The sequence below is a fragment of the Carcharhinus amblyrhynchos genome, chromosome 16, assembly GCF_965287045.1.
Source record: "Carcharhinus amblyrhynchos chromosome 16, sCarAmb.v2.hapA, whole genome shotgun sequence".
Classification (NCBI taxonomy): domain Eukaryota; kingdom Metazoa; phylum Chordata; class Chondrichthyes; order Carcharhiniformes; family Carcharhinidae; genus Carcharhinus; species Carcharhinus amblyrhynchos.
In genome coordinates this window covers 51,814,383-51,841,442 of record NC_137339.1, presented here as the reverse complement: position 1 = coordinate 51,841,442, position 27,060 = coordinate 51,814,383, and the positions used below count along the sequence as shown (strand labels likewise).

At 43.1% G+C, this 27,060-nt stretch overlaps 2 protein-coding genes across 2 annotated transcripts in view; both read left to right on the top strand.

The window, feature by feature from the left end:
* Positions 1-10,335, top strand: part of LOC145354010 (protein TMEPAI-like) — a 112,924-nt gene extending 102,589 nt beyond the window's left edge. The window contains exon 3 of the mRNA XM_080205087.1: positions 3,584-10,335. Within this exon, the coding sequence (XP_080061213.1) occupies positions 3,584-4,129 (546 nt within the window). The 3' untranslated portion in view covers positions 4,130-10,335. The remainder of the gene's footprint in view (positions 1-3,583) is intronic.
* The window catches only part of ctsz (cathepsin Z), a 471,849-nt gene that overhangs the window by 318,870 nt on the left and 125,919 nt on the right, over positions 1-27,060 (top strand). The gene's annotated exons all lie outside the window — the stretch shown is intronic.

Here is a 27,060-nt window from a genome sequence, read left to right as displayed (position 1 = left end):
CAGATTAAAGTCCAGTAGGTTTGTTTGGTAGTTTTTGGAGCGCTGCTGTTTCATCAGGTAAATGGGAGTTCTGTTCACAAACAGGGCATATAAAGACACAAACTCAATTTACAAAATAATGGTTGGAATGTGAGTCTTTACGGGTAATCAAGTCTTAAAGGTACAGACAACGTGAGTGGAGCAGTGCTCCAAAAGCTAGTGGCTTTTGCTACCATATAAACCTGTTGGAGTTTAACCTGGTGTTGTGAGACTTCTTACTGTGTTTACCCCAGTCCAACTCAGCATCTCCACATCATTTAAGAATAAGTCAGATGGATGGTTGAAGAAGAGAATAAAATGATGGGGGACATAACAGACAGATGGGATTAGGACCAACACTGCTGCGAAGGATAAACACAACAATATGCTGGTGGATTAAATAGCATGTTTCCCTGTGGAAATTTGGCCCCCAGTGTAGCTGGTATGAAAAATGGGAATTGTCACACTGATGGAGCACATTTAGGCAAAATAGTGAGAGCTCTGTATCTTGCCCTTCTGTATCTAACAGGATGAATGTTTGAAGTAGGGTTACGACACAAGCACCAACATCCCCCCTCATAATTATCACAAAAACAATATTTCTGTCTTTGCTTCACAGAAGTATTTTTGTAGCGTAATCACCATTGTAGTGTTGGAAACATGGCAATCAGTTTGTGCACAGCAAGCTCCCAAAAAAAGCAAACTGACCAGATGGCCAGTTTTCATGCTGTTGATTGGGAGATAGTTATTGACCAGAACACTGGAGGAATTCTCCTGCTCTTCTTCCAATAGGATATTTGAGATAGTAGATGCTTGGTTTATCATTTTGCCTGAAAGACGATACAGGAGAAACAATCTTCTCACCCTGGTGAGAGTGCTGCCACTGAGCAAAGGCTGATATCATGCAGTAAGGTGTTTGTGAACATATCATGCCAGGGAACCTTAAAAAGGACCAAGCAGTCCAGTTACAGGCTATTCTTCCTGACTTGAGCTGTACCTCAGGTGGGCTCTTTGAGCTGTATATAGTGGAGTACTGGTAAACACAGAACTGCCACACACCACGGTAACAACTAGAAATGATGATTTTAAAAGCATCTTGGCACAGTGGTTAGCACTGCTGCCTCAACGCCAGGGACCCAGGTTCGATTCCGGTCTTGGGTTACTGTCTGTGTGGCGTTTGCACATTCTCCTTGTGTCTGCGCGGTTTCCTCCAGGTATTCCTGGTTTCCTCTCATAGTCCAAAGATGTGCCAGTTAGATTGATTGTCCATTCTAAATTGACTCTAGTGTTAGGGGGATCAGAGGGGTAAATATGTGGGGTTACAGGAATAGGGCCTGGGTGGGATTATGGTTGGTGCAGACCCAATGGGCCAAATGGCCTCCATCTGCACTGTAGGGATCCTGTGATTCTAAGTGCGAGTTAAAATTGATTAGCTCGTGTACTTGGTTGTATTTGCAATGGCACTGATTGATGCTCTTTTACTTTAGCTATTTCTTCCAGCTCACAAAGCTATAGATCAGAAACCCTTTCAACTGATCATCTTGCTCCTTTTATATAGGAAGGAGGCCTATGGCCTTCAGTCAGCACAGTGGTAGCAAGTAGAATGTCAGAGGTAAATCTGGAAGGTCTAATCCTCACTGCCTAATTGTGAATTCCAGTCCATCATATCCCATCCATCACCAGATGATCTGTTTTTAATGATGTCGGTTGTGTGATAAATATTGGCCAACCTCTACTGTTCTTGTTGTGAGATTGTGAATAATATATAAATGTAGATAGAGAATTTTATTTTTAAATATCTCAACACTTCAAGTGATTCGTCTTGTTATACACAGGATAAGTGCCAAATTGACTGAACTAATATGATACTTTAAAATTAGTTAGCAAAACAAAAATTGCCCAGTACCCTGTACTGTATCTTCACTGAAGCAATATGACTTACTAACATATGAAGCAAGGGACGGGGGTGTAGGAGACTGTGGGCTAATCCGGAAGTGCTGAAATCTGGTACCAGGTGGCTTGTTGTGCTTGTCTAAGTAAGTGATGGTGCTGTGTGTGTGACCAAACAGTGAATAAAAATTACTGATAGTTTAGAAGGATAGGGACCAGTATTTCCTGCAGCAACTATGTTCCTTTTTAAATTTTGACGGTTGATAAGAAAAATTTAAGCTGATTATCGACCCTGTTTGTTATCCCTTGGATTTGTAACTGGTTGACTTAAAGTAAGATGTCTCAAGACCAGTCCAACACTGGCATCTCCGCATCATGGCTACATTTGGAACTAATGCAAGCTCATGAAATCTGTCCTGGTAGTCAATGATGGGACATAAACTGCAAACTGTTTGCAGTTTAAACTGCCCTGCACTTTATTTCATCAACAACAACTGCATTTATATGGTCTCTTTAACACAGTACTCATGGAAGCGTTATCAGATCAAAAATATCAGTCCATATAATTGTGATTGTAAGACAGGTGACCAAAGGTTTGGTCAAAAATGTAGGCCTTAAAGAATTGAAAGGTAGGTTAAGATACTTGGGGAAGGGAATTCCAGACCTTGGAAACCAGGTAGCTTGAATGCAAGGTGACCACTGCTGGACCAAGGAAATATGGAATACTGTAGAGGTCTGAATATGAGGAATACCAATATTTTACTGGGTTGTGGAACTGGTGAGATTAGCGATGAGGAGGGGCAAGGCCATGGAGGATTTTGAAGGCGAGGAAGAGTTGTTTAAATGAAAGCTTAATCAGGAGCTAATTTATTTAGTGAGCACAGAGATAGATGATCCTGAGAACAGGATTAGGTGATGTTATAATACCTTGCCAATCACCATTAATGTCTAAACCAGAATCCATATCCAAGGAAGTGCCTCCAGTGACATTAGAACAAACATGAATCCCTAATAAACACACCATCCAGTATGGTTCAGTAAGTGTTCAATTGCGAGTCCAAGGCAGCCAACTCGCCATTCAGCTATCAGGGTCTTCTCTGTGCTGTTGTGTAATACAGTCACCAGGGAGTCATGAGGTTGTGGGTTCAAGCTTCATTTCCAAACAGCTTTGTACTCCATGCAATACTGGAGGTGTGCTGCACAGTCAGAGATGCTGGCCTTCAAAACAAACATTAATATCTGCTCACAAGTAGATTTAAAGATCCCAATGGCACTGTTCAAAGAAGAGAAAGCGAAATCTTATTCGTGACTAGCCAGTGTTTATCTCTCAACTAACATCAGTTAAGACAGATTATTTGGCCATTAGTACATTGCTGTTTGTGGAATCTTGCTGTGCTTAAGTTAGCAGCTACGTTTCCTACAATATACACTTTTTAAAAAATGCTTAAATGACTAACGTAGTTTAGAATGTCACAAGATTGTGAAAGGTGTTTTGCAAGTTCATTTCATTTCTGCCCTGGTTAACTGAAATCTGAATAACTTTTATTTGGAATTATTTTTGGTTCCTAATTTTAGTGTTGGGTGCCATCTTTTGGTTTGACTTGTTTGGCTATGGCAATTTAAAACCAGAAATGGCTATCATGAAGGCGACTAACAGACTTATTTCTTTTTTTAGCAACAGATCTACACACCCAGATCAACAGACAGATTGACAGTCCCGTCATTCCTACAACGAGATCGATTTAGTCGCTTCCAGCCCACCTATCCCTACCTACAACACGAGATCGACCTTCCTCCCACCATCTCTCTGTCAGACGGTGAGGAACCCCCTCCGTACCAGGGGCCCTGCACCCTCCAACTCCGCAACCCTGAGCAGCAGATGGAACTGAACCGTGAGTCAGTGCGAGCTCCGCCGAATAGGACTATTTTTGACAGCGATCTGATAGACACGTCAATTTATAATGCTGGGCCCTGCCCACCCAGCAGTAACTCTGGAATCAGTGCCACCAGTTACAGCAACAACGGCCGAATGGAAGGACCTCCACCCACTTACAATGAGGTCATAGGTCACTACCCAGGGTCGACCTTTTTCCAGCACCAGCAGAACCATGGTGTCCTCTCTGTGATGGGAGGTAACAGACTGCAGCACCCTCAGAACCACGGCCTTGAGAATACAGTTGTCCGGAACAGCAAAGACAAAAAGACAGGACATCCCTTCTGAGATCCACTCTGTGCACTTCAACTCAAACCAGGGGGCGTGGGTGAGCGGGAGAGCATGGTCAAATGTGCTTGCTCCTCCTGCCCCCTGCTCCCCTCTCCATTGTATAAAATTAATACTTAGCTATGTTGCATCTGAATTGAACATCAAGCATAAGGCTTCAGGTAGTTCTATCGAGCTACATTAGATAAGGAAGGTCCAATACTCTTGTTACTTTAAAAGAGACCTTAGTTTAAGTGATGTGCGTAAAATGCTGTCTTTAATTATCTCACTTAACTTTAAAGAAACATTTGCACAAAATTTTATGTTTGAAGAACCTGCAATATGCCTAATGAGAAAACTGCATGTGGAGGCAGGAGTATTTTTGTAATAGAAATGGCCTATACGAAAATGATGTCTTTTTTTTGTTTTGTTCCCAGATGAGAGAAATGGCAATTTTTGGAGTGCCATCTCGGTGTGTCTCTAAACATTTCTGTATATAAAAAAAAAAGGCAGGGGTTTAGAGTTATTTATGAACACTTTTGAAACATTGCACTATTTTGTAATATGAGTAACAAGCAGACACTTGTAATAATGATGGCCTGCAGTGTCTGCCACGGATGTATGAACAAGCAAAGACATTCTTGATTATAAAAGTGCTGAGCTACACAGATAATTGTAGGTAGAGTCCTGTAGGCCCTGGATCCAATGGGGGGAAGAAGCTGCAATGATATTAGAATATAGAGCAAAGTTTAGAGGATTCAGAATAAATTGTGCTTTAAGATTAGATGATGGGAGTTACAAGGAAGCTCAACTTTTCTTTGTGACTCATGTTAATAACAATGGACCCAATACTGTGAATCCAGCTTGCAGTGCATCTTAGAAAATCATCAGGCTAGAAAATAGTCATGGAAAAGATAACCAAAGACAGTCCTCTTTTTACCCAGTGCAGGGTAATAAAATATGATTTGTGACAGTTTTGGTACCTTTTAGCATGTCTGCAAAAAAAAAGTGTAGCAACTTTTATTAAGAAACCACTCCCTCCAATGCCAACACTCGCCTCATTTTGGAATTCTTTCAAAAAAATGTGATGGTGTGGGTTGCATGCCAATCAAGCTTGGAAAATTCTGTATGCTTTGGGAGTCTGGCACGGAATCTAGGACCGAAATATTGACATTAAATATTGTGACTTGGCGAATGAGTCACTGGTAATGCAAGGTCCACTTTTTCCCAAACCTGTTGTTGAGGTATAGTCTGGATAGAGTGGCGTTGGTCCAAGCTCCAGGATAGACAATTACTCTATTCCCTATTATTTCTATCCCTCTGAACTTTGAGTACAAAATTCTCTAGATGGGGAGTTAGGCTGATGGGGGAACAAAGTATGGCTGGCTAACTGGGACAGGGAAGGTGAGAAGAGGAGGACAGGACGACCATTTCTACTAGGAGACATCAACTGGCATTTGGATTATCATATAATTGGTTGCATTCAGATCTTGGTGTCTGATATACTGACTTTTTTTCCACAAAATTTTCAAGTTGCTCAAATGTGAAAACACTTTGGGCTACCTTTTATAAATAGGCTATGTCAATGAGTTTAAAGTAAAATGATGAGGGTTCTATACAGTCAAAAAACCTCTATCAATTTGTAGACTGAAGAGTAGTTCAAATGTTTATTTCCTCACCACCTGATAGTTTATTTGGTGGGTAATGATGTATTAAAATAATTTGAAGTTCTCAGTCACATCATTATGTCCCTAGTGTAACTTTCCCTGGCTCTCACCAGGCCATGAATCCACAATCGCTAGCACCTCCAATGATTAAAACTTCCCAGTGTCCTGCTTTCAAAAACAACCAGACCTCGAAGTGACATCCACTTTTCAATTTGTTACATTATTGGCCAAATAAAGTTGAAGCTTAAAATGGTGAATGTGATATAAATCCATCTTTTTGGTTTCCATGCTGTAGGGCAGGTCAAGTGCTTCACTCTTGTGCTCGTTTTCTTTGGAGAAAATCAAACTTGAGCCCAACACCCTATCTATCATAGGTCATGGAGAATGGCATGGGTGGTAATTGATACAAAACAAAGCTTGGATTAATAGAACTCCGTTATTAGTTAGGATACATATTGATAATGCATGGTATCTTGTTTACAGCACTATTGTAACAGGATTACTAAGATACACCCAATGTCTTTCAGGCATGTCTTTGACTCTGCCTTAATATATGCGGCTTTAGCAGTGCCCTGAAAGGTGGTAATTTGGTCCTGTAACCTTCTGCTTGCACACATCAATTTCTTGATGCCCTTGCTAGATTTTCTTGGATCTGCACAGTTGTTGATTGCCAAGACCCGAGTGCATTTTACCAGTAAGAATAAGCTAATCTCCAGCTTCCACAAGGTATGTGAAGCATTCATCCCATGGAAAAGCTGATGATGGTAGCTGTTCATCCATCCTCCTGGGAGGAGGAAAGTTTTAATATGCCTTCTGACTAGATAGATCTTGAAGACATAAGAAGCTAGATTTCTTTCACTGGTAAGTGTACAAACTCTCAACTGAGGGTACCTACCCTAACACTCGCTCACCAGGCAGGATCAAGTGACTCACCACTTCTACAGACCCAATATTACTCCTGATTTCAGTTTTCTGATGAACAAGTTGGATTAAAATTCTGCCACAGTTGGAGAGAATTTTGTGGACTTGGGGAATGGATAGGCTATTTATAAGTCAATTCAATCTGCAAATCGAAGCTAAGGTGGCAATTTTGGTCTAATCCACCTTTCCCATTTATCCATCCATTCTTACTTGTTCCCTTAATTGTAGCAATGCAGCACAATTTAGCTCTGCAGTTATCATTGTTTCTAACCACACTATTTTGTTTCTTTAACCTATGGGCTGTCAGCAATTTCCATGCATGTTCACTTTTTTTCTATTAAATGTTGTCTTGGTGTATAGTATAGTGAAAAATCTTGCTAGTGCCAGATGAAGGCTGAGTCACCCAGAACCCTTGTATTTCTAATTTTTCAAATTTGCTTTCTCTGAAATTGCTTCCATTGCCCTGGCCCCTCTCTTTCACTATCTCAGGCAATGATGAGGTGTTCAGATACTGAAGTTTCTTTAAGAATTGCTGTGTGATTGAGGCAGTGTTTGTCGCTCTTGTGTCAGGTCATTAAGAGCTCTGCAGGCTGGGAGAGGAATCATCCTTGTGCAATTCAGAAGGGGAGAGGGAATGGTGTGACCTTATCTTAAGATTTAAGCTTTATGTTAACACTCCAGGTTCCACGAGTATTGTGCCTCATGTTAAAATTGCTGCTTTGTTTAATTTCTCCCCCCCCCCCCACCCCGTGCTGTGTATAACTTGAATATATTCACATATCCCACCCATTGGTGAAAGAAGAATTTATATTATGGGTATTGCATGTAGTTTAAACAATAGTATTAACCAAATGAATAGAATCTGTGAAACCTAACCTCCTCCACCATTACATGATGTTACAGTCTGATAGAGTTCTGTTCAATCTAAAGTCAAGAATGGATTAAAGAGGAACTATGAAAGGCATTATTACTTTGACAGGTTTATTTCCAATATTAGTTTTATAATAAACAGCTAAACAAAGACAAAAGCTGCAATTTCTGCACTTTGTAACCATTTAGAGACTGCAATGATGCTGGTTTATTACGTGAGAAGTGTATGTTTTAAGAAGGGGTGATAAATGGGAACCAGTCCAGCTGCTGTGATGTGGTCTGCCCCATGTAACGTCTATGATTTGCTGAAAGCCTTATTAAAATCGAAGCAGTATGCTGCCTTATTGAGTCTATCAGTGTTCAAAAGGCAAGGAGGTTTGGTTGGTAGGGGTGTATATTTTTTAAAAACTTGGATTTCATTTAATCTATTTCTCACACCCCGCCACGACTGAACTCTTTATGGAACGGCCACGTACATTTATAGAATAACAGGCCCTTCGGCCCACAAGTTGCCATTAGATCCCATATACTCATTCAGAAGTCTTTTAAAAGACCCCAGCGTGTTTGCCTCTACCACCACCAACGGCAGCCAATTCCACTCACTCAGCACCCTCTGAGTGAAAAACTTCCCCCTAACATCTCCTCTGTACTTGCTTCCCAGCATCTTAAACCTGTGTCCTCTTGTAGCAACCATTTCAGCCCTGGGAAATAGCCTCCCAGAATCCACCCTATCTATTCATCTCAACATTTTATAAACCTCTAACAGGTTGCCTCTCAACCTTCATCCCTCCGAGGAGAAGAGACCTAGCTCCCTCAACCTATCTTCATAAGGCATGTCTCCCAATCCAGGCAACATCCTTGTAAATCTCCTCTGCACCCTCTCAATAGCTTCCACATCCTGTCGTGAGGCGACCAGAACTGCGCACAGTACTCCAAATGGGAGTAGCAGTTTTTAGTAGCAGTCAGCTCCCCAATCTTCAACACCAAGTTTTAAATTAACTGCAAGCATCTGTCGTTTGTATTAATTTAAATTACCTGGAAGACAATTCTCTCCCGTTCACTGACAGTTATTCCAGACCCGAATAAATATTATTTTTGATTTCTCATTGCTTCCATTCGTCTCTTTCCCCCTCCCCCAACTCGACTCAAATAAAATTGATAAGTCACCTATCCTGCGACAGCACCAACAGAAAGAGCGACACCCTCCAGAGCCTCTTTGGGAGGGGAAGAGAGTGCACATTCAACTGGGTTAGGCAGCTCTTCCCTGGACCGGGTGCAGGAAGAGTATCTCTCACTTTCAATCGGATTGGAGCCAGTCCCAGGGCAGCTCCCAGATTTCATAGTTACCTCCTCACGTGGGGGTTTGGACAGAGCCGGCTGTATAAATAAAACCAAACCAAAATACTGGAGGCACCTAGCTGATCAGTCGATGCTACAAGGTGGAAATTTACAAAAGCTGAGAGAGGGTTATGGAGCGATTTCCTCACGAAATCTGGGCTAAGCTCTCCCTGCAGACGCTGTGAACTGTAACAATACCTTTTTTAAAACCCACGGGTGAGCTTCACGCTTTTCTAATCACCTGGTTCCAGATCATGACTTGCTCATAAGGCTTTTAATTCGTTTTCTAACCCACTCGAATCCCGTTCTATTAGCCTGTAATTTACTCCCCAGGTTATGGAGTCTTGTTTGAAACCACCCGTTTATTACGCGGCAGCTCCCCAGGTTTAGCTGTGCTGGGAGCAAGGGTTTGCCTGAACCGGGAGTGGGAACTCCCGGAGTTAGCTCAGCCAGCATAGTCCAGTTTCAGATTCCCCGCCCTCTGTGCTTTCATCTTTTCTGTTTCAATTATGTAACGTTTTGGAAACATACCTTTTGAAAAAAAACTTCAGGTGGGTTTGGAAGATCCTTTCCTGAATTCATCTGTTTGAAAAAAAATCCTCGGGCATTTCTAAAACGATTTTGCGTGGATCTGCTGGATTTAAATTTGTGTAAAATGTAAACAGCACTTTTTTTCAAAGCTGAGTAACTTTTTTCTCATTGTAATAATTGTGAACTCTTGCTGAGCTAACAGAAGAGATTCCCCTGTACAAGCTTATTGTCTACATGTGACTAATGGTGTTTTTAAAAAAAAATAAAAGGCAGTCTCTCTTGTCACTAGGGCTTGAGTTACCATGGATGCCGCATATTTTCATGAGTTAAGTCCGTTTCCCCCTCAGTAAAAGGGGGTGTGTCCTTCCCCCACCCCTCAACAAAAGTCAAGAAATGTCTTCAGCTCTACCATGACAGTGCTGTCAAACTCGGGTTACATCGGGTATGTGATGGCAGGACAGGTTGTAGTTCATTGCGAAGACATCTTACGAGGAGTGTACTAGTTCAGTTTAGGAGTTCTTTAACCGGCCAGTGCACTAGAAATCCTGGTGATAAGTGATTTTTTATATATATATGAGATAGAAATCATTCCTACCTACATCCTGCATTTTTCCATCCGTGTGTTTGGTTCCATTTAGCCTGCCTCTTTCTGTAACCTTAGTGGTATTAGAATGGATTTTAAATACCCTCTCTCCTCCCAATCCCACAGCACACATCCTTCCCTCACATCACCAACTCCACCGCTGGGCTATTTTATGCATTAATGCATTTGCAGAATTGTTCGAAGTGATATTAATTACAATTTTTTTTCAGACACTTGTGGTCGACTTTGCAGCGAGCACATTTGAAACAAATTTTAAAAACACTTTAAAAGGAAAAATAAAGATGAGAATACATATACTGGATGGCTTTGTTGTGGTTTGTTGCTGGGAGCATAAACCAATAACTGGGGGCAGCCAGGCAAGTGAATATGTAGATCATGATGCCCTCCAGTCAGGATTACTCTGATTGTCTCCCCTAAACTACCACAATGATTGGAACTGCAGCCTACCTGGTTTCACATCTATAGCCGGCTGAAGTGACACTGCGGAGGCCGGTGTTTGCTCCCCATCCCGAGCTGCCCTTGAGAATGTGGTGGTGAGCTGCCTTCTTGAACTGTTGTGTAGGTACACCGGTTAGCGAGGGAGTTTCAAGTCCATGTGATGTAGGTACACCCACAGTGCTGTTAGGGAGGGAGTTCCAGGATTTTGACCCAGTGAAGCTGAAGGCAAGTTAGATTTGTATGGTATTCCCATGTGTCTGATGCCCTTTCATTCCAAGTGGTGGATGTCAATGGTTGCCGATAGAAGAGGCGTTGTTGAATTCCCAAGTTAACTTTCTTGTTTCTGCGACTCCCCTTACTTTGATTCTCTGAATCTTGGTGCTCAGCATCACAATGATAGAGAGGTGATCCTGGCCTTACTTTACAAACAGGAATTCCCTCCAGTTACAGTTTGTTGCCATAAGCCAGCTGAATAACCTGAAGTGTTCAGCATAGATCAGTGAGAGCACTTCATTGTATAGCACTGAGGAAATGTTACATTGCAAATTGAATCATTAAACCAAGCCCTGTCAAATAAAAGATCCCATGCAATTATTCCACAGATGAGCAGAGGAGTTTCCCTGCTGTCCTGGCCAACATTTCACTTTTAACCAACTGCACTAAAACTGATCAGCTGACCAGTTCCCAATTGCTATTTGGGATCCTGCTCTATGCAAATTGGCCTTCACATGGTACAACAGCAACTGCAATTAAAAAATTGCTTCATTAACTTCAAAACCCCTTGGGACCCTTTGAGAGGTGCTATCTAAATGCAACTCCTTTTTCTCTGTGTTCTTTGCCCTTACGCATCAATCATTGCTATGTATTGTACATTATCAAATTGTGACAACATAGAAGGTGGCTATTTGGTCTGTTACATCTGTGCCTACGCTCTGCAACAGCAATTTATTTAGTCCCACTTCTCTTCCTTTACCCTGTAGCCCTGCAATTGTTTTCTTTTGACATAATTACCCAATTCTCTTTTGAAAGCTTCAATTGAATCTGCCTTCACCATAGTCTCAAGCAGTGCATTCCAAAGCCTGACAACTCGCTGCGTGAAGATGTTTTTCCTCATGTCACCATTGCTTCATCGCCTCTAGTCAGTGTCCTCTCGTCTTGACCCCTCTGCCAATGAGCACAGTTTCTCCTTACCTATTCTGTCCAGGCTCCTCATGACCTTGAACATTACAATCACCTCTTAATCTTCTCTTCTAAAAACAATCCCAGCTTCTCCAATCTACTCACAATTTGGAAGTCCCTCTTCCCTAGAACCATTCTTGTAAATCTTCTCTGTAACCTCTCTCCGATGCCTTCACATCCTCCCTCAAGTGTGGTGCCAAGAAATAGATACAATATTCTAGATGAGCCCAAACAGCTTTATCACAGGAATGTAAGAGCCAGAGTCGGCCATTTGCTCATCAAGCTTGCTCCACTATTCAATTAGATCATACTTGATCATATACTCCAACACCATTTCCTACACTTTTGCCTTGGTGTCATTAGTCTCTAGAAATCTATTAGTTTCTATCTTGAACATTCTCAATTCTTGAGCTTCTGCAGTCTTCTGGGGTAGGGTATTCCAAAATTCCCCACACTCTTGAGTAGGGCACAGTAATTAGCACTGTTGCCTCACAGTGCCAGGGACTGGGATTCAATTCCAACCTTGGGTGCAAACTCGATGGGCCAAATGGCCTCTTTGCACTGTAGGGATTCTATGATTCCATTGTACGACTGAGGTAATACATAAAGCAAGTGAAATGAGTTGTGTGCTGTTTGCTCACAACATTGATCGTGAGAGCTGTGCGCTCCCTCGGTGTCCAAAGTGTAAATATTTCTTTTGGTTTTAACATTTAAAGTTGATGGTAGCTCTAGTAATAGAAAATGCTTAATCATTTACATATAATAAAGGCAAAATACTGATGCTGGAATCTGAAACAAAAAAGAGAAAATGCTGGAAAATCTCAAGGTCTGACTGCATCTTTTGGAGAACAGAGCTAATGTTTCGAGTCTGGATGACACTTCATTAGAGTTCATTTTCTACAACTTGTTTTGAAATATTTGGCGTGTATTAAATGCATTTAATTTTATTTGTGGGGTCATGGTTTAAGAAGAAGCTTGATTTCAACGTTGTGGCCCTCTGAGATGAAGAAGGGCCACTCGTGGCTCACTCACTAGCTTAGGTTGCCTATCACTATTCTAGACTCACCAATCTGGGAAACATCCTATCTACATCTACCCTGTCACACCCTAACCATGGCCTCCTTGCTTTTGTGCTGTTGCTATTAGTTATAAATCCCAGAGTCCAGTATACATTATTAACTGCTTTATCAACCTGCCTTGCCATCTTCAATGATTTGCACATGTTCCTTCAGGTCCCCTCCCTGGCTGCCTGTAATTCCTGCACTCTTGAGGAGTCTGTGTTTCAGGTTTACATTGGATTTTCAAGATTGCAGCCTCTCTTTTAATATCTGAGGAGGCCGGTCCTGAACCTTTAGCAACACATCAGCCACACATTTTGGATTTTTAGCCACCGGATGCAGTGGGGGAGCAAGCAAGACAGATTAATCTGCTTGTGGGTCTGGTTAAGGTGGCCATTAACAGGTCCAGGCAGTGGGCAGTTAAAGGGGTTGCTTATCCTGATTGACTGCCTTTCTTCTATGGTTATGCGTACACCTGGGTGTTCTTGGATGGAAGGACGCAGTGTCCACTGGTACATTTGATGTCATCCATGAGCGCTGGTCGATCACAGAGGCTGGAGTGCATCGTCAGTCATGAAAAATGTATTTTAATCTAATTTGATAAGATTCCTTTGATTTTCATTTTTGTTACAGTGCACGTTAAGGGGCTATCGGTAAGTTTATTTGTTTATTAGTTCATGCATTTAAATGGTGGTGCATGCACACCAAATCAACTACATTGCCTTCATCAAATGTCCCTGTTATTTCATCATAAAAAAACTCAAGCTAGTTAGTTAAACTTGATTTGCCTTCCCAAACTCATGCTGACGTTCCTTAATCCAAATTTGTTCAATGGACTCTTGATTTTGTCCTGAATATAAGACTTTCACACCATCAAGATTGAAGTAACTGACCTGTAGTTGCAGGACTTAACTTTGGAACAAGTGAGGACAAGTGAAGTGAGGTACATGCTGTTTGCACACAACAATGGGCAGCACAGTAGCACAGTGGTTAGCACTACTGCTTCACAGCTCTAGAGACCTGGGTTCGATTCCCGGCTCGGGTCACTGTCTGTGTGGAGTTTGCACATTCTTCTCGTGTCTGCTTGGATTTCCTTCAGGTACTCCGGTTTCCTCCCACAGTCCAAAGATGTGTGGGTTAGGTTGATTGGCTGTGCTAAAATTGCCCCTTAGTGTCCTGAGATGCATAGGTTAGAGGGGTTAGCAGGTAAAAATATATAGGGATATGGGCATAGGGCCTGGGTTGGATTGTGGTCAGTGCAAACTCAATGGGCCTCTATCTGCACTGTAGGGTTCTATGATCTAACATTTCAGAAAACATGGTTAATTGTAACAACCCCAGCATCTGAGGAGGGTTGGAAGATTAGTCAGTGCCTCTGCAGCTACCACTCTTACTTGTATGGGTATTTTTAAAAATGTATTCATTCATGGGATTTTGGCATCACTAGGCCAGCATTTATTGCCCAACCTAATTGCCCTTGAGCTGAGTGGCTTGCTGGGCCATTTTAGTGCATTTCAGAGCCAGCCACAATTCTGTGGGTTTGTAATCATATGTAGGCTAGGCAAGGATGACAGATTTCCTTCCCAAAAGGACATTAATGAACAAGATGGGTTTTTATGACAATCGACAATGGTTTCTTAGTCATTACCACTTTTAATTCCAGATGTTTATTGAGTTCAAATTTCGCCATCTGTCATGGTAGGAGAAATGCTGGAGAAAATTTCTGTGATCGGGGGAGCAGTACAAAGGTGAGCGGTGGCATTCAGCCTGAGGACTAAGCATGGCATCTGCGGCAATGGGTCTGTTTGCTGTCTCTGAGGAGCAAGGGTCACCCAGTTGATATCCTGAGAAATATACCCATAGACAGAACACCAAAGACAATAAGGACTCCAATAATGTGATGCCAGAAGGATCAGTAATGGATGGCATCCTTGCCACATTTCTTCTAAACCTCTTCAGAAAACCATTTGATGGGTTCTGTCTGTGAGTTGACATCATGAGACTACGTCAATCACTGCCATCCCATTGCTTTTGAGTGGAAACACCTTGGAAATTGAATGGTCGTCCAAAACTTTTCTCAAGCAGCCATAGGAAAACATTTCACAGTGACACTATCAGTGAGTCAGAAGTCTGGTTGGAGTGGAGACATTGATGTAGATATGAAAAAATCTGTAAGACTGGTTATGAAACACAAAGAATAAACTGGTGTCAAATAAGTGGTACATAAATGCCACGTATGCAGCTGGAGAAAATCATAGAACCCCCTACAGTGCAGACAGAGGTCGTCTGGCTTGGATCTGCGCCGACTCTCCAATGGAGCTTCTTACTCAGGCCCATTCCCTGCCTCATCCCCATAACCTCACGCAGTTACCCCACTAATCTCCCTAACCTACGCATCTTGGGGCCCTAAAGGGCATTTAGAATGACCAATCTACTTAAACTGCACATTTTTGGGCCAGAAAGAAAAAAAACAAAGACATCAAGCTATGTTAAAATAAACGAAAGAAAGCTGCATATCTTACTTGTGACTGCCAGTTAAACAATCTCCTTCAATTGCAAATCAAACATTTAATTCAGCTACATTTATAACATGTAGCTGCTCTGATAAATTGCAGTTTAAAATAAACCTTCAGTGGGAACAGTTTATTCTGATTTACTAAGCACTGTTGAATGAAACCAGCAACAATTGATTGGATATTGTAGGATGCAAATTTATAATTGCAGCAATTGTAAAATAAAAGGGTTTGACAGGGTAGAGAAACTATCTTCCCCGGTGGGGGAATCCAGAATGGCAGGGCATGATTTTAAAATTAGAACTTGGCTATTCAGGCATGAAATCAGGAAGTATTTTCCCATACAAAGTGTAGAACACAGAACATTACAGTGCAGTACAGGCCCTTCAGTCCTCAATGTTGCACCGACCAGTGGAACCAATCTAATGACCCTCTAACCTAAATGATTCCAATATTATCCATATGTCTATTCAATGACCATTTGAACGCCCTTAAAGTTGGCGAGTCCACTGCTGCTGCAGGCAGGGCATTCCACGCCCTTACTACCCTCTGAGTAAAGAACCTACCTCTGACATCTGTCCTATAATTATCATCCCTCAATTTAAAGCTATGCCCCCTCATGTTCGCCATCACCATCTGAGGAAAAAGGCTCTCACTATCCACCCTATCTAATCCTCTGATCATCTTGTATGCTTCAATTAAGTCACCTCTTAACCTTCTTCTCTCTGATGAAAACAACCTCAAGTCCCTCAGCCTTTCCTTATAAGACCTTCCCACCATACCAGGCAACATCCTGGTAAATCTCCTCTGCACCCTTTCCAATGCTTCCACATCTTTCCAATAATGCGGTGACCAGAACTGTACACAATACTCCAAGTGTGGCTGCACCAGAGTTTTGTACAGCTGCAACATGATCTCATGGCTCCGAAACTCAATCCCTCTACCAATAAAAGCTAACACACCGTATGCCTTCTGAACAACCTCATCAACCTGGGTGCCAACTTTCAGGGATTTATGCACATGTAGTGGAAAATCTGGAACTCTCTCTCAACAGTCTGTGGATGCCTGGGGGATAATTGGAGCCTTCAATAATAACATTGTCATTTATTTATTAGAAAAGTTGCCATTTTTTTTGGATAGGTCATTATGGAGTATGAGTTTAAGGTAGGTAAAGAAAGTTGTGGTACAGGTCAGCTAAGAGCTCACAGAATGATAGAACAGACAGATGTACCTATTCCTAAATCTCTATGTCTTATCTGAAATTTGCTTGTAGGCCCCATGAGTGAGAGAAAAGAAGAAATATGGCCCCTCACACAAAAAAGATTGGACACCTTTCGGTTACAGGATTTCCCGACTGATATCATGGACCGATTAGCCTGGCAAGATCCAAGAAAGGGAGACAGAGTAGCTAGAAGCTGAAAGCCTTTATGGATCACAACACCAGAATCCGGGTAGTAGCTCCAACCAAATTCATGGGAAGTTAAAATGAGGCTGGAAGCTTTGCCTAGCTTTAGCTCAAAGGAGAAGATGTCACGAAAATTTGCACCATGACAGACAGTTCTGGGGTTAGATAATACCAAGGTGAAAAAGGCAAATAACAGAAGTAAACCTTCAAAAGCTAAAATTAAGTCTGGACTGTTTCTGGGAGAACTATGTCTCTAGGAGGGACCTGGGCATCCTTGTACACGAATCACAAAAACCCAGTCTGCAGGTGCAGCAGGTGATCAAGAAGTTGAATGGGATGTTGGCCTTTATAGCGAGGGGGTTAGAATATAAAAGCAGGGAGGTCTTGCTGCAACTGTACAGGGCACTGGTGAGGCCGCAGCTAGAGTACTGTGTGCAGTTTTGGTTGCCAGACTTGCGGAAGGATATACTGGCCTTGGAGGGAGTGCAGAGAAGGTTCACTAGGCTGATACTGGAGATGAGGGGGTTAGCCAATGAAGAGAGATTGAATAGACTGGGTCTGTACTCGTTGGAGTTTAGAAGGCTGAGGGGGGATCTTAAAGAGACGTATAAGATAACGAAGGGGATAGATAGGGTAGAGGTAGAGAGATTCTTCCTGCTTAGAAAGGATAGCAGGACCAGAGGGCACAGCCTCAAAATAAGGGGGGGAGGCAGCTCAGATCAGAGTTGAGGAGGAACTTCTTCACTCAAAGGGTGGTGAATCTCTGGAATTCTCTGCCCGTTGAAGTGGTGGAGGCTACCTCACTGAATATATTTAAGTCATGGGTAGATAGGCTTCTGATAGACAAGGGAATTAAGGGTTATGGGGAGAAAGTGGGAAAGTGGAACTGATCCACTTCAGATCAGCCATGATCTTATGAATGGCGGGGCAGGCTCGAAGGGCTAGATGGCCTACTCCTGCTCCTATTTCTTACGTTCTTATTTGTGTCTACTTAAGTGTAAAGAATACGTGTGAAGTATGTTTTTTAATTATGCTAAAAATAAAAAGGGGGTTTTTGATTCTGTGATTTAAAGTATAATTTGTCTATAAACATAGTACTTAGCCAATCTTTTGACAGAAAACATTTTAAAATGTGAAATTTTGTTGTGTCATTCTTTCAGCTATTAACTGGAACTTCAAATTTCTTTTTGAAAGTTATCAGTTGCTGTAGACCTTCTCCCATGCTGATGATGCTGTTATTCCATTTCTTCATTAAGGAATAATGAGATCATGCAGCTGAATGCGTGGCTGAGGGATTGGTGCAAGGTAGAGGGCTTTACTTTTGTCGATCACTGGGAAGTATTTGTGAGAGAAGGGCACCTGTACAGGAGGGATGAGGAACATTTGAATGGGAGGGGGACAAATGTCTTAGCTGGGAGGTTAGCTGGAGTGTTTTGGCAGGGTTTAAACTAATAGGGAGGGGGGGTGGGGATGAGACTGATAGCTCATTAGGCACTGGGATCAGGAGCGAGTTGGGTGACAGGGTAGGTTTGGCTGGAAGGAAAATTATCACGGGAAATGAGGATCCGAGTGGGCCTGGAGGGTTGGATTGCGTCTGTTTTAATGTGAGTGTAACGGGTAAAACGGATGAGCTTAGGGCCTTGATGTTCGTGAGGAATTTAGATGTGGTGGCAGTGACGGAGACGTGGTTAAAGGAAGGGCAGGACTGGCAGCTGAATATTCCTGGGTATAAGTGTTTTAGGTGTGACAGAGGAGGGTTGAAGAGAAGTAGTGGGTTGGTGTTGTTAGTTAAGGAACACATCACAGCGGTGCAGAGGGAGGACAATATGGAGGAGGTAGGGATTGAGTCGCTGTGGGTGGAATTGAGGAACAGAAAGGGAGCGATTACGATGCTAGGGGTATACTATAGGCCACCCAACAGCCCAAGGGCAGTGGAGGAAGGTATATGTAGAGACATTTTAGATAGGTGCAGAAAGAATAGGGTGGTTGTAGTGGGTGACTTTAATCTTCCTGGAGTGGATTGGAAGGTGTCTAGAGCTGGGGGTACGGATGGGGAGGAATTTGTAAGATGTGTGCTGGAAGGGTCCCTGGAGCAGTATGTAACTAGCCCGACTACGGAGGGGGCTATACTGGATTTAGTATTGAGTAATGAGCCGGAGCAGGTGGTTGAGGTTGAAGTAGGCGAACATGTGGCTAACAGTGACCACAAGTCTGTCTACTTTAGGATAAAAATGGAAAAGGATGAGTGCCGTCCAAAGGGGAGGGTGCTGAACTGGGGGAAGGCGAGCTATAGCCGGATTAGGAAGGAGCTGAAGGACACTGGTTGGGAGAGGTTGTTCGTGGGCAAGTGCACGGTTGGCAAATGGGAGGCTTTCAAGGGCAAACTGATAATGTTGCAGGAAAGGCATGTGCCGGTAAAGAGGAAGGATGGGAAAGGCAGAATTAGAGAGCCGTGGATTACAGGGGATATTGAGGACTTGGTCAGGAAGAAGAGAGCGGCATATGTTAGGTCGAAACAACTGGGAACGGAGAGAGCGCTGGAGGAATATAGAGAGAGCAGGAGGGAGCTTAAAAGGGGAGTTAGAAGGGCAAAAAGGGGGCATGAAATGGCTTTGGCTGATAGGATTAAGGATAATCCAAAGGCATTTTACTCTTATATTAGGAACAAGAGAGTGGTTAGAGGGAAAATTTGTCCTCTTAGGGACAAAGGAGGGGAGCTATGCATCGAGTCTGAGGGAATGGGAGAGATCCTGAATGAGTACTTTGCATCAGTATTCACAAAGGAGAGGGGCTTGGTGTCTTGTAATGTCTTGGAGGGAGCTGTAGATCAGTTGAAGGAAATATCCATTACAAGGCAGGAAGTGTTAGGGTTTTTAGGTAGCATAAAAACGGATAAAGCTCCAGGGCCTGATGGCATTTATCCCAGGCTGCTTAGGAAGGTGAAAGATGAAATTGCTGGGCCTCTGACGCAAATCTTTGTCTCTTCTTTGGACACAGATGGGGTCCCAGAGGACTGGAGGATAGCTAATGTGGTACCGCTGTTTAAAAAGGGCAGTAGGGAAAACCCTGGTAATTATAGACCAGTGAGTTTGACATTGGTGGTAGGAAAATTGTTGGAAAAAATTCTTAGGGATAGGATGTATGAGCATTTGGAGCGTTGCGATCCGATTAGGGATGCGCAACATGGCTTTGTTCAGGGGAGGTCTTGCCTTACAAATCTGGTAGAATTTTTTGAGGAGGTGACAAAAACAGTTGACGTTGGGCGAGCCGTTGATGTTATCTATATGGATTTTAGTAAGGCGTTTGACAAAGTCCCTCACGATAGGCTGGTAGAAAAAGTTAAGGCACATGGGATACAAGGACAGGTAGCTAGATAGACTGAAAACTGCCTAGACAACAGGAGACAGAGAGTCTCTCTGTCTTTTTCTGACTGGAAGTCTGTCACCAGTGGTGTGCCACAGGGCTCAGTACTGGGACCTCTTCTCTTCGTAATATATATAAACGACTTGGAAGAGGGCGTACGTGGTGTGATCAGCAAGTTTGCAGATGACACCAAGATGACAGGATTGGCGGACAGTGAAGAAGATTGTCAGGTGACACAGCAGGATATAGATAGGTTGGTATACTGGGCAGATAGATGGCAGATGGAATTTAATCCTGACAAATGCGAGGTGATGCATTTTGGAAGGAATAATGCAGCGAGGAGTTACATGATAAAAGGTAGACCAATTAAGGGTATAGAACTGCAGAGGGACCTGGGAGTGCAAGTGCACAAGTCTCTGAAGGTGGCAACATGGGTGGAGAAGGTTGCAAAGAAAGCTTATGGAATGTTAGCCTTTATAGGAAGAGGTATAGAGTATAAGAGCTGTCGTCCAATGCTTCAGTTGTACAGAACGTTGGTTAGAACGCATTTGGAGTACTGTGTCCAGTTCTGGTCACCTTACTACCGGAAGGACGTGGAGACCCTGGAGAGAGTGCAGAGGAGGTTTACCAGGATGCTGCCTGGTATGGAAGGGCTGGGTTATGAGGAAAGATTGGAAAAACTGGGGCTCTTCTCCTTAGAAAGACAGAGATTAAGGGGGGGATCTGATAGAGGTGTACAAAATAATGAAGGGTATAGATAGAGTCAACAGTGGCAGGCTTTTCCCTAGATTGGAGACAGCTATCATGAGAGGGCACGATCTAAGGGTAAGGGGGGAGAAGTATAATTTGGATACACAGAGGGTCATGGGGGTATGGAATGCGCTACCAAGTAAGGTGGTGGAGGCAGGCACGCTGGACTTGTTTAAGGTTTACTTAGGTAGGCACATGAGTGAAACAGGGCTGGAGGGTTATAGAAGACGGTTTTAAAAAGGGTCAGAGCCTTGGGGCGATACTGGAAATGTAATAGTACATGTTAATGTTTTGTCTCTTTTAATCCACAGGTGTCGGTCCACCTTGTTGTCAAACGAGGGGCATGCACATGGTGGGTCATGCGTGGGCTGCTCTTGGATGTTTCGAGAGTGGCCTAGTACTTTGCGTCGTGGTGTGTGCTTAAACCTGGACCAGCAGATGGGCACCACAACAGCTCAGTGACTATCACTGCTAGCTGTGCAGATACATGGATTTGGGCCAGTGTCTGTGGGAGTTTGCGCATTCTCCCTGTGATTGCATGGGTTTCCTCCGGGTGCTCCGGTTTCCTCCCACACCCCAAAGATGTGCTCTTAGGCTGATTGGTGCACCAAATTGACCCTACACTATTCTCCCCTGAATCTGGCTACAATAGGGGTACCATTCGCATACACTTGGGGCAGGGTAGGTGTAGGAAAATGCTTTGTTAAAATGGCGGTGCGGGCTCGTTGGGCCGAAGGGCCTGTTCCCCGTGCTGGGTTGTGTTTTGTTCTTTGTTCACTTGTTTTCCTTCAATTTGCATGGATTTTTAGGACCAATAATCACAAGCATAAATCAAGAATTTAATCACCAAATGTATATGTCCCCCATACACAAAGATGGTTGATAATTGTGAATAAAAATATTTGTGATGATCACCCTACACTCCTGGCTCCTCTATCAACCTCTGACACCGCTTTCCTCAGTAAAAAGTCTGACAACACCAGGTTTAAGTCCAACCGATTTATTTGATAGTACACTCACTAGGTTTCGGGTTAGCCCCTTCGTCGGGTGAATGGAGAGTTCTGGCCTCAGACAGATCATATACTGAGGCCAGAACTCTCCATTCGCCTGACGAAGGGGCTAACCCGAAAGCTAGTGAGTGTATATCAAATAAATCGGTTGGACTTAAACCTGGTGTTGTCAGACCTTTCTCTGTGTTTACCCCAGTCCAATGCCGGCACATCCACATCATGACCGCTTTCCTCTCCAGGAGCTATTTTCAACAATGGCAGAACTGAGGAGTGGGGGGAATTGAATGAGAAGGGCAACTGGTGGAGCAGCATGGCGCTAAGTGGAGGTGGAAGAGGAGCCAGGGGTATAGTCAAGAAAGGAGACAAGATTACCAGGAATAAAGAACAAAGAACAAAGAAAATTACAGCACAGGAACAGGCCCTTCAGCCCTCTAAGCCTGCACTGACCATGCTGCCCGACTTAACTAAAACCCCCTACCCTTCCAGGGGCCATATCCCTCTATTCCCATCCTATTCATGCACTTGTCAAAATGCCCCTTAAAAGTCAGGACTGCATCTGCTTCCACTATCTCCCCGGCAACGAGTTCCAGACACCCACTACTTTCTGTGTAAAAGATCTACCTTGTATATCTTCTTTAAAACTTGTCCCTTGTGCCTCAAACCTATGCCCCCTAGTAATTGACTCTTTCACCCTGGGAAAAAGCTTCTGAATGTGGAGAGGAGTTATGGCGAGGGGGGAGATGGTTGTTGTGAAGAGGAAGAGGTTGCCATTAATATCAGAAGGATATACACTGACAAACTTTCAAATATGTTACATTTATTTAAAGATTATAACAGTTTTGTTGAACTTGTACAAGATAAAACTTCAGCATCAGCTGGAGTATTGTGACCAGTTCGGGTGCCACACTTCAGGAAAGACATCAGTGAGAGTACAGCAAAGATTCACAAGAATGACTTTAGGGATGAGGAACTTCAGTATGAAGATAAATTGGAGAAATTGGGACTGTTTTTCTTGAGAAGAAGGCTGCGAGGAGATCAATACAGGTTCAAAATCATGAGGGATCAGGATAGAGTTGATAGCAGGAGTTGATGCTTGTGAAAGGATTAAGAACAAGAAAGCACAGATTTACAGTAATTGGCAGACAAATTGGCACAGTGTCATTGCTGCCTCACAGTGCCAGGGTTCGAATCCTGGCTTGGGACACTGTCTGTGCAGACTCTGCACGTTCTCTTCATGTCTGCTTGGGTTTCCTCTGGGTGCTCTGGTTTCCTCCCACAGTCCAAAATATGTGCTGGTTAGGTGCATTGGCCATGCTAAATTTTCCCTCAGTGTACCCAAACAGGCACCTGAATGTGGCAACTAGGGGATTTTCACAGTAACTTCAATACAGTGCTAATGTAAGCCTACTTGTGACACTAATAAATAAACTTTAAACTCAATCCGCCATCGCCGCTGACATTTTACCCCTGGTGGGGTGTGGCCCATGCCATGTGGGAAGGCTGGTAGCAGTAGTTGTGTTCAGGGCAATGATTGACAAGGCTGCCCATCACACATTGCAATCAAGTGGCCCAAGAAAGCAACTTTTGCGCAGTTTTTCTAAAATGGACCCTGTCAAGCCGAAAAACAAACGCAAGTACCGTCAAAAACCAACAACAGGGATTACAGATAAGTCATAGATACCTTTCTGGTTATGAAAACTAGGCCTGGAATTGAGATAAGATGTTCCAGAAGAATATAAATACCCTTTCCTGGAAAATTGGCTTCACATAATGGAAAATTACTGGAGCAAGGAAAATAATGACTGATAGTTTTCCCAGCGGATTGAAAGGCCACAGAACATAATGGAGTACTGAAATGAAGGCAGTGTGGCTTGCCGATATAATAATGAACTACATGCCCTGAAAAAGGGCATGAAAGATTTTGCACGTTGGGGGCCTGGACTGCAGAAAAAGGCCCTGTTAATTGTCAGCATGAGGTCTCAGAGAGAAAAACAGCCTGACTGATTATTGGAAGAAGAATCTGCCACCACAGGAGCCAGTCACTTCTAGCAATTGTACAACCACAGTTAATAGCATAGTTCAGCTAGATATCAGCAAAGTGTTTACTTCTTGGAAGTAAATCAACATATTTGAACATTCGGATGTTAGATATCAGTGAAGAGTTGGCTTATTGAGAATTAAGTAAGAAAGCAGCTATTGTTTTTTATATTATTGCCTTTGCTCCTCTTTCCTCAACTTGTTAAATTTGTAACTACTTTAATCTTCCTGTAATCATTTCAAAGCTGTGCCCAAGTTAAATTTGTAATTGTGGATACACAAAAACTGACCCCATTAAGAATAACAACATTTTGAGCGAGTCAATTTGTTCTCCTGTAATTTGTGGGTCAAACAACCATAAGCAGGGAGTTTTATAAAAGATAGAGATTCCTATGAGGAGGGGTGGGGGCATCCTTTGTGGATACCTGGGCCTATTGGAGGCATCCCCTCACCAGGTCAATCCCTTCCCTTTAATCTTTTCCTCTGCTTTCTTGAATCCCACATCACTCTTGGCCAGACCCCTGAATCGGGACTCACCTGGGTTCCTTAATGGTGTGGGACTGTCTGCAGTTCCAGGAGTGGCCACCCTCCTGCATGGCACTGCAGCACTCCCAGATTTCCAACTGGTGGGCCGTTCTCTAAGGGGGGACTTCCTCCTAAGATAGGAGCAAAGTCTCATGCTAAAATAACTTACACCTGCTCGCAGTGCTAAACTGCAGGCATCAGGATCAAGGACAAACTCTCCCTCGATTTCTTCACCGTGGGACCACAGCACCCCCATAAAATTCAGCCCAGAGTGAAACCAAACCAGGGATACATAGAGTTTTGGTTTCCATATCTTGGAAGTGCAACTGCAAAGGTTCATTAGATTGGTTCCTGGGATACGAGAGGATTGTCTTACGATGAGAGGCTGAATATACTGAGTCTATACTCTCTGGAGTTTAGAAGAATAAGAGAGGAGCTAATTGAAACATACAAGATTCTGAAGGTAATAAAAACAAAACACTGCGGATATTGCAGAAATAAAACACAGAAAACGTTGGAAAAACTCAGCAGGTCTGGCAGCTTCTGTGGAAAGACAACAGAATCAACATTTCGAGTGCAACATAACTCTTCTTTGGAACTCTGAAGTGTATTGACTGAGTAGACTCCGAGAGTTTGTTTCCAGTTGGCGGGAATCTAAAACACAGGGCACAGTCTTAGGTTAAGGGGCTGATCATTTAGGACTCATTTGGAAGAAATTTCTTCACTGAAAGGATTGTGAATTCTCTACTCTAGAGGGTTGTGGATAATCCATCGTTGAATGTATTTAAGGCCAGGAATGTAGTGTCAGGTTTTGAGGGGCCAAAGCTCTAAAATATTGAGTGGGCCATGTAATTTCTAATTATTACCTTGTTTTCCTATGTATTAATCATTTGAGGCCCAGACTTCAGTGAAAGTATGCTTATTAAGTGAAAAATATCAGTGTCAATGGGCATTTTATTTTGAACCATGTGGTATTTTGAATCATTAGTCCTTAGCACAACTAGAATTTCATGATGCAAGTCTAATTATTTAATTCATGCCTATTAAAACATGAATTAAGGAAAATGTTACTTACTTCTGACTGGGGAAACGGTATAAAAAGGGTTAAGCTGTTTATCTTAATTAATAACCTACATCTGGGTGTACAGGGCTCAATTTCAAAATTTAAAGATGTGTAAGGTTTGGAAGTCTTGTGAGGAGGATGGTGATGGACTTCAACAGGGTAGATAGGCTGGTAGAATGGGCAGACACATGGCAGATGAAATTTAATGTAGAAAAGTGTGAAGCAATATATTTTGGTCAGAAGAGTGAGGAGAGCTAATATAAAATAAAGGGTACAATTCCAAAGGAAATATAGGAGCAGAGGGACCTGGGAGTATATGTGCATAAGTCATCGGAAGTGGCAAGGCAAGTTGAGAAAGTAGTTCATAAATTATATTGAATTCTGGGTTTTATAAATAGGGGCACAGAGTACAAAAACAAGTAAGTTATGAACCTTCATAAAACACTGGTTAGCCTCAAGAGGAAGGATGTGAAGGATTTTGAAAGGGTGCAGGAAAGATTTACGAGAATGATCCCAAGGATGAGAGATTCCAGTTCTGTGGATAGATTGGTGAAGCTGGAGCAAATCTCCCTTGAGAAGGGAAGGTTGAGAGGAGATTTGTTAGACATGTTCAAACTCGTGAGGCATCAGGAGAGAGCAAATGAGGAGAATCTGTTCCCATTGGCAGAAGGTTTAAGGTGAAGAATTCTAAGGTGAACATAAGAACATAAGAAATAGGGGCAGGAGTAGGCCATCTGGCCCTTCGAGCCTGCCCCGCCATTCAATAAGATCATGGCTGATCTGTCGTGGCTCAGTTCCACTTTCCCGCCCTCTCCCCATAACCCTTAATCCCCTCTCTTATCAAAAACCCATCAACCCGCGTCTTAAAAATATTTAGCGAGGCAGCCTCCACCACTTCAACGGGCAGAGAATTCCAGAGATTCACCACCCTTTGAGTGAAGAAGTTCCTCCTCAACTCCGTTCTAAACCACCCCCCTTTATCTTGAGGCTGTGCCCCCTAGTCCTACTGTCTTTTTTGAGCGGGAAGAGTCTCTCCACCTCTATCCTATCCATCCCATTCATCATCTTATACGTCTCAATGAGATCTCCCCTCGTTCTTCTAAACTCTAACGAGTACAAGCCCAGTTTATTCAGCCTCTCCTCATAGCTCAACCCCCTCAACTCCGGTATCAGCCTAGTAAACCTCCTCTGCACTCCCTCCAAGGCCAAAATATCTTTGCGCAGGTGCGGCGCCCAAAACTGCACACAGTACTCCAGCTGCGGCCTCACCAATGCCCTATACAGCTGCAGCAAGACCTCCCTACTTTTATATTCAATCCCCCTCGCTATGAAGGCCAGCATCCCATTCGCCTTCCTGACCACCTGCTGCACCTGCAAGCTGGGTTTTTGCGACTCATGCACAAGGACCCCGAGGTCCCTCTGCACCGTCGCCTGCTGCAGTTTTTCGCCACGTAAGTAACAGTCCTTCCTACCATTCTTCCTACCAAAGTGGACCACCTCACACTTGCCAACATTAAATTCCATTTGCCATTTCCTGGCCCATTCGCCCAGCCTATCTAGATCCTTCTGCAGACTCTCCACACCCTCCGCACAATTTGCCGTTCCCCCAATCTTGGTGTCATCAGCAAACTTCGACACCCTACACTCGGTTCCCTCCTCCAGATCATGTATATAAATGGT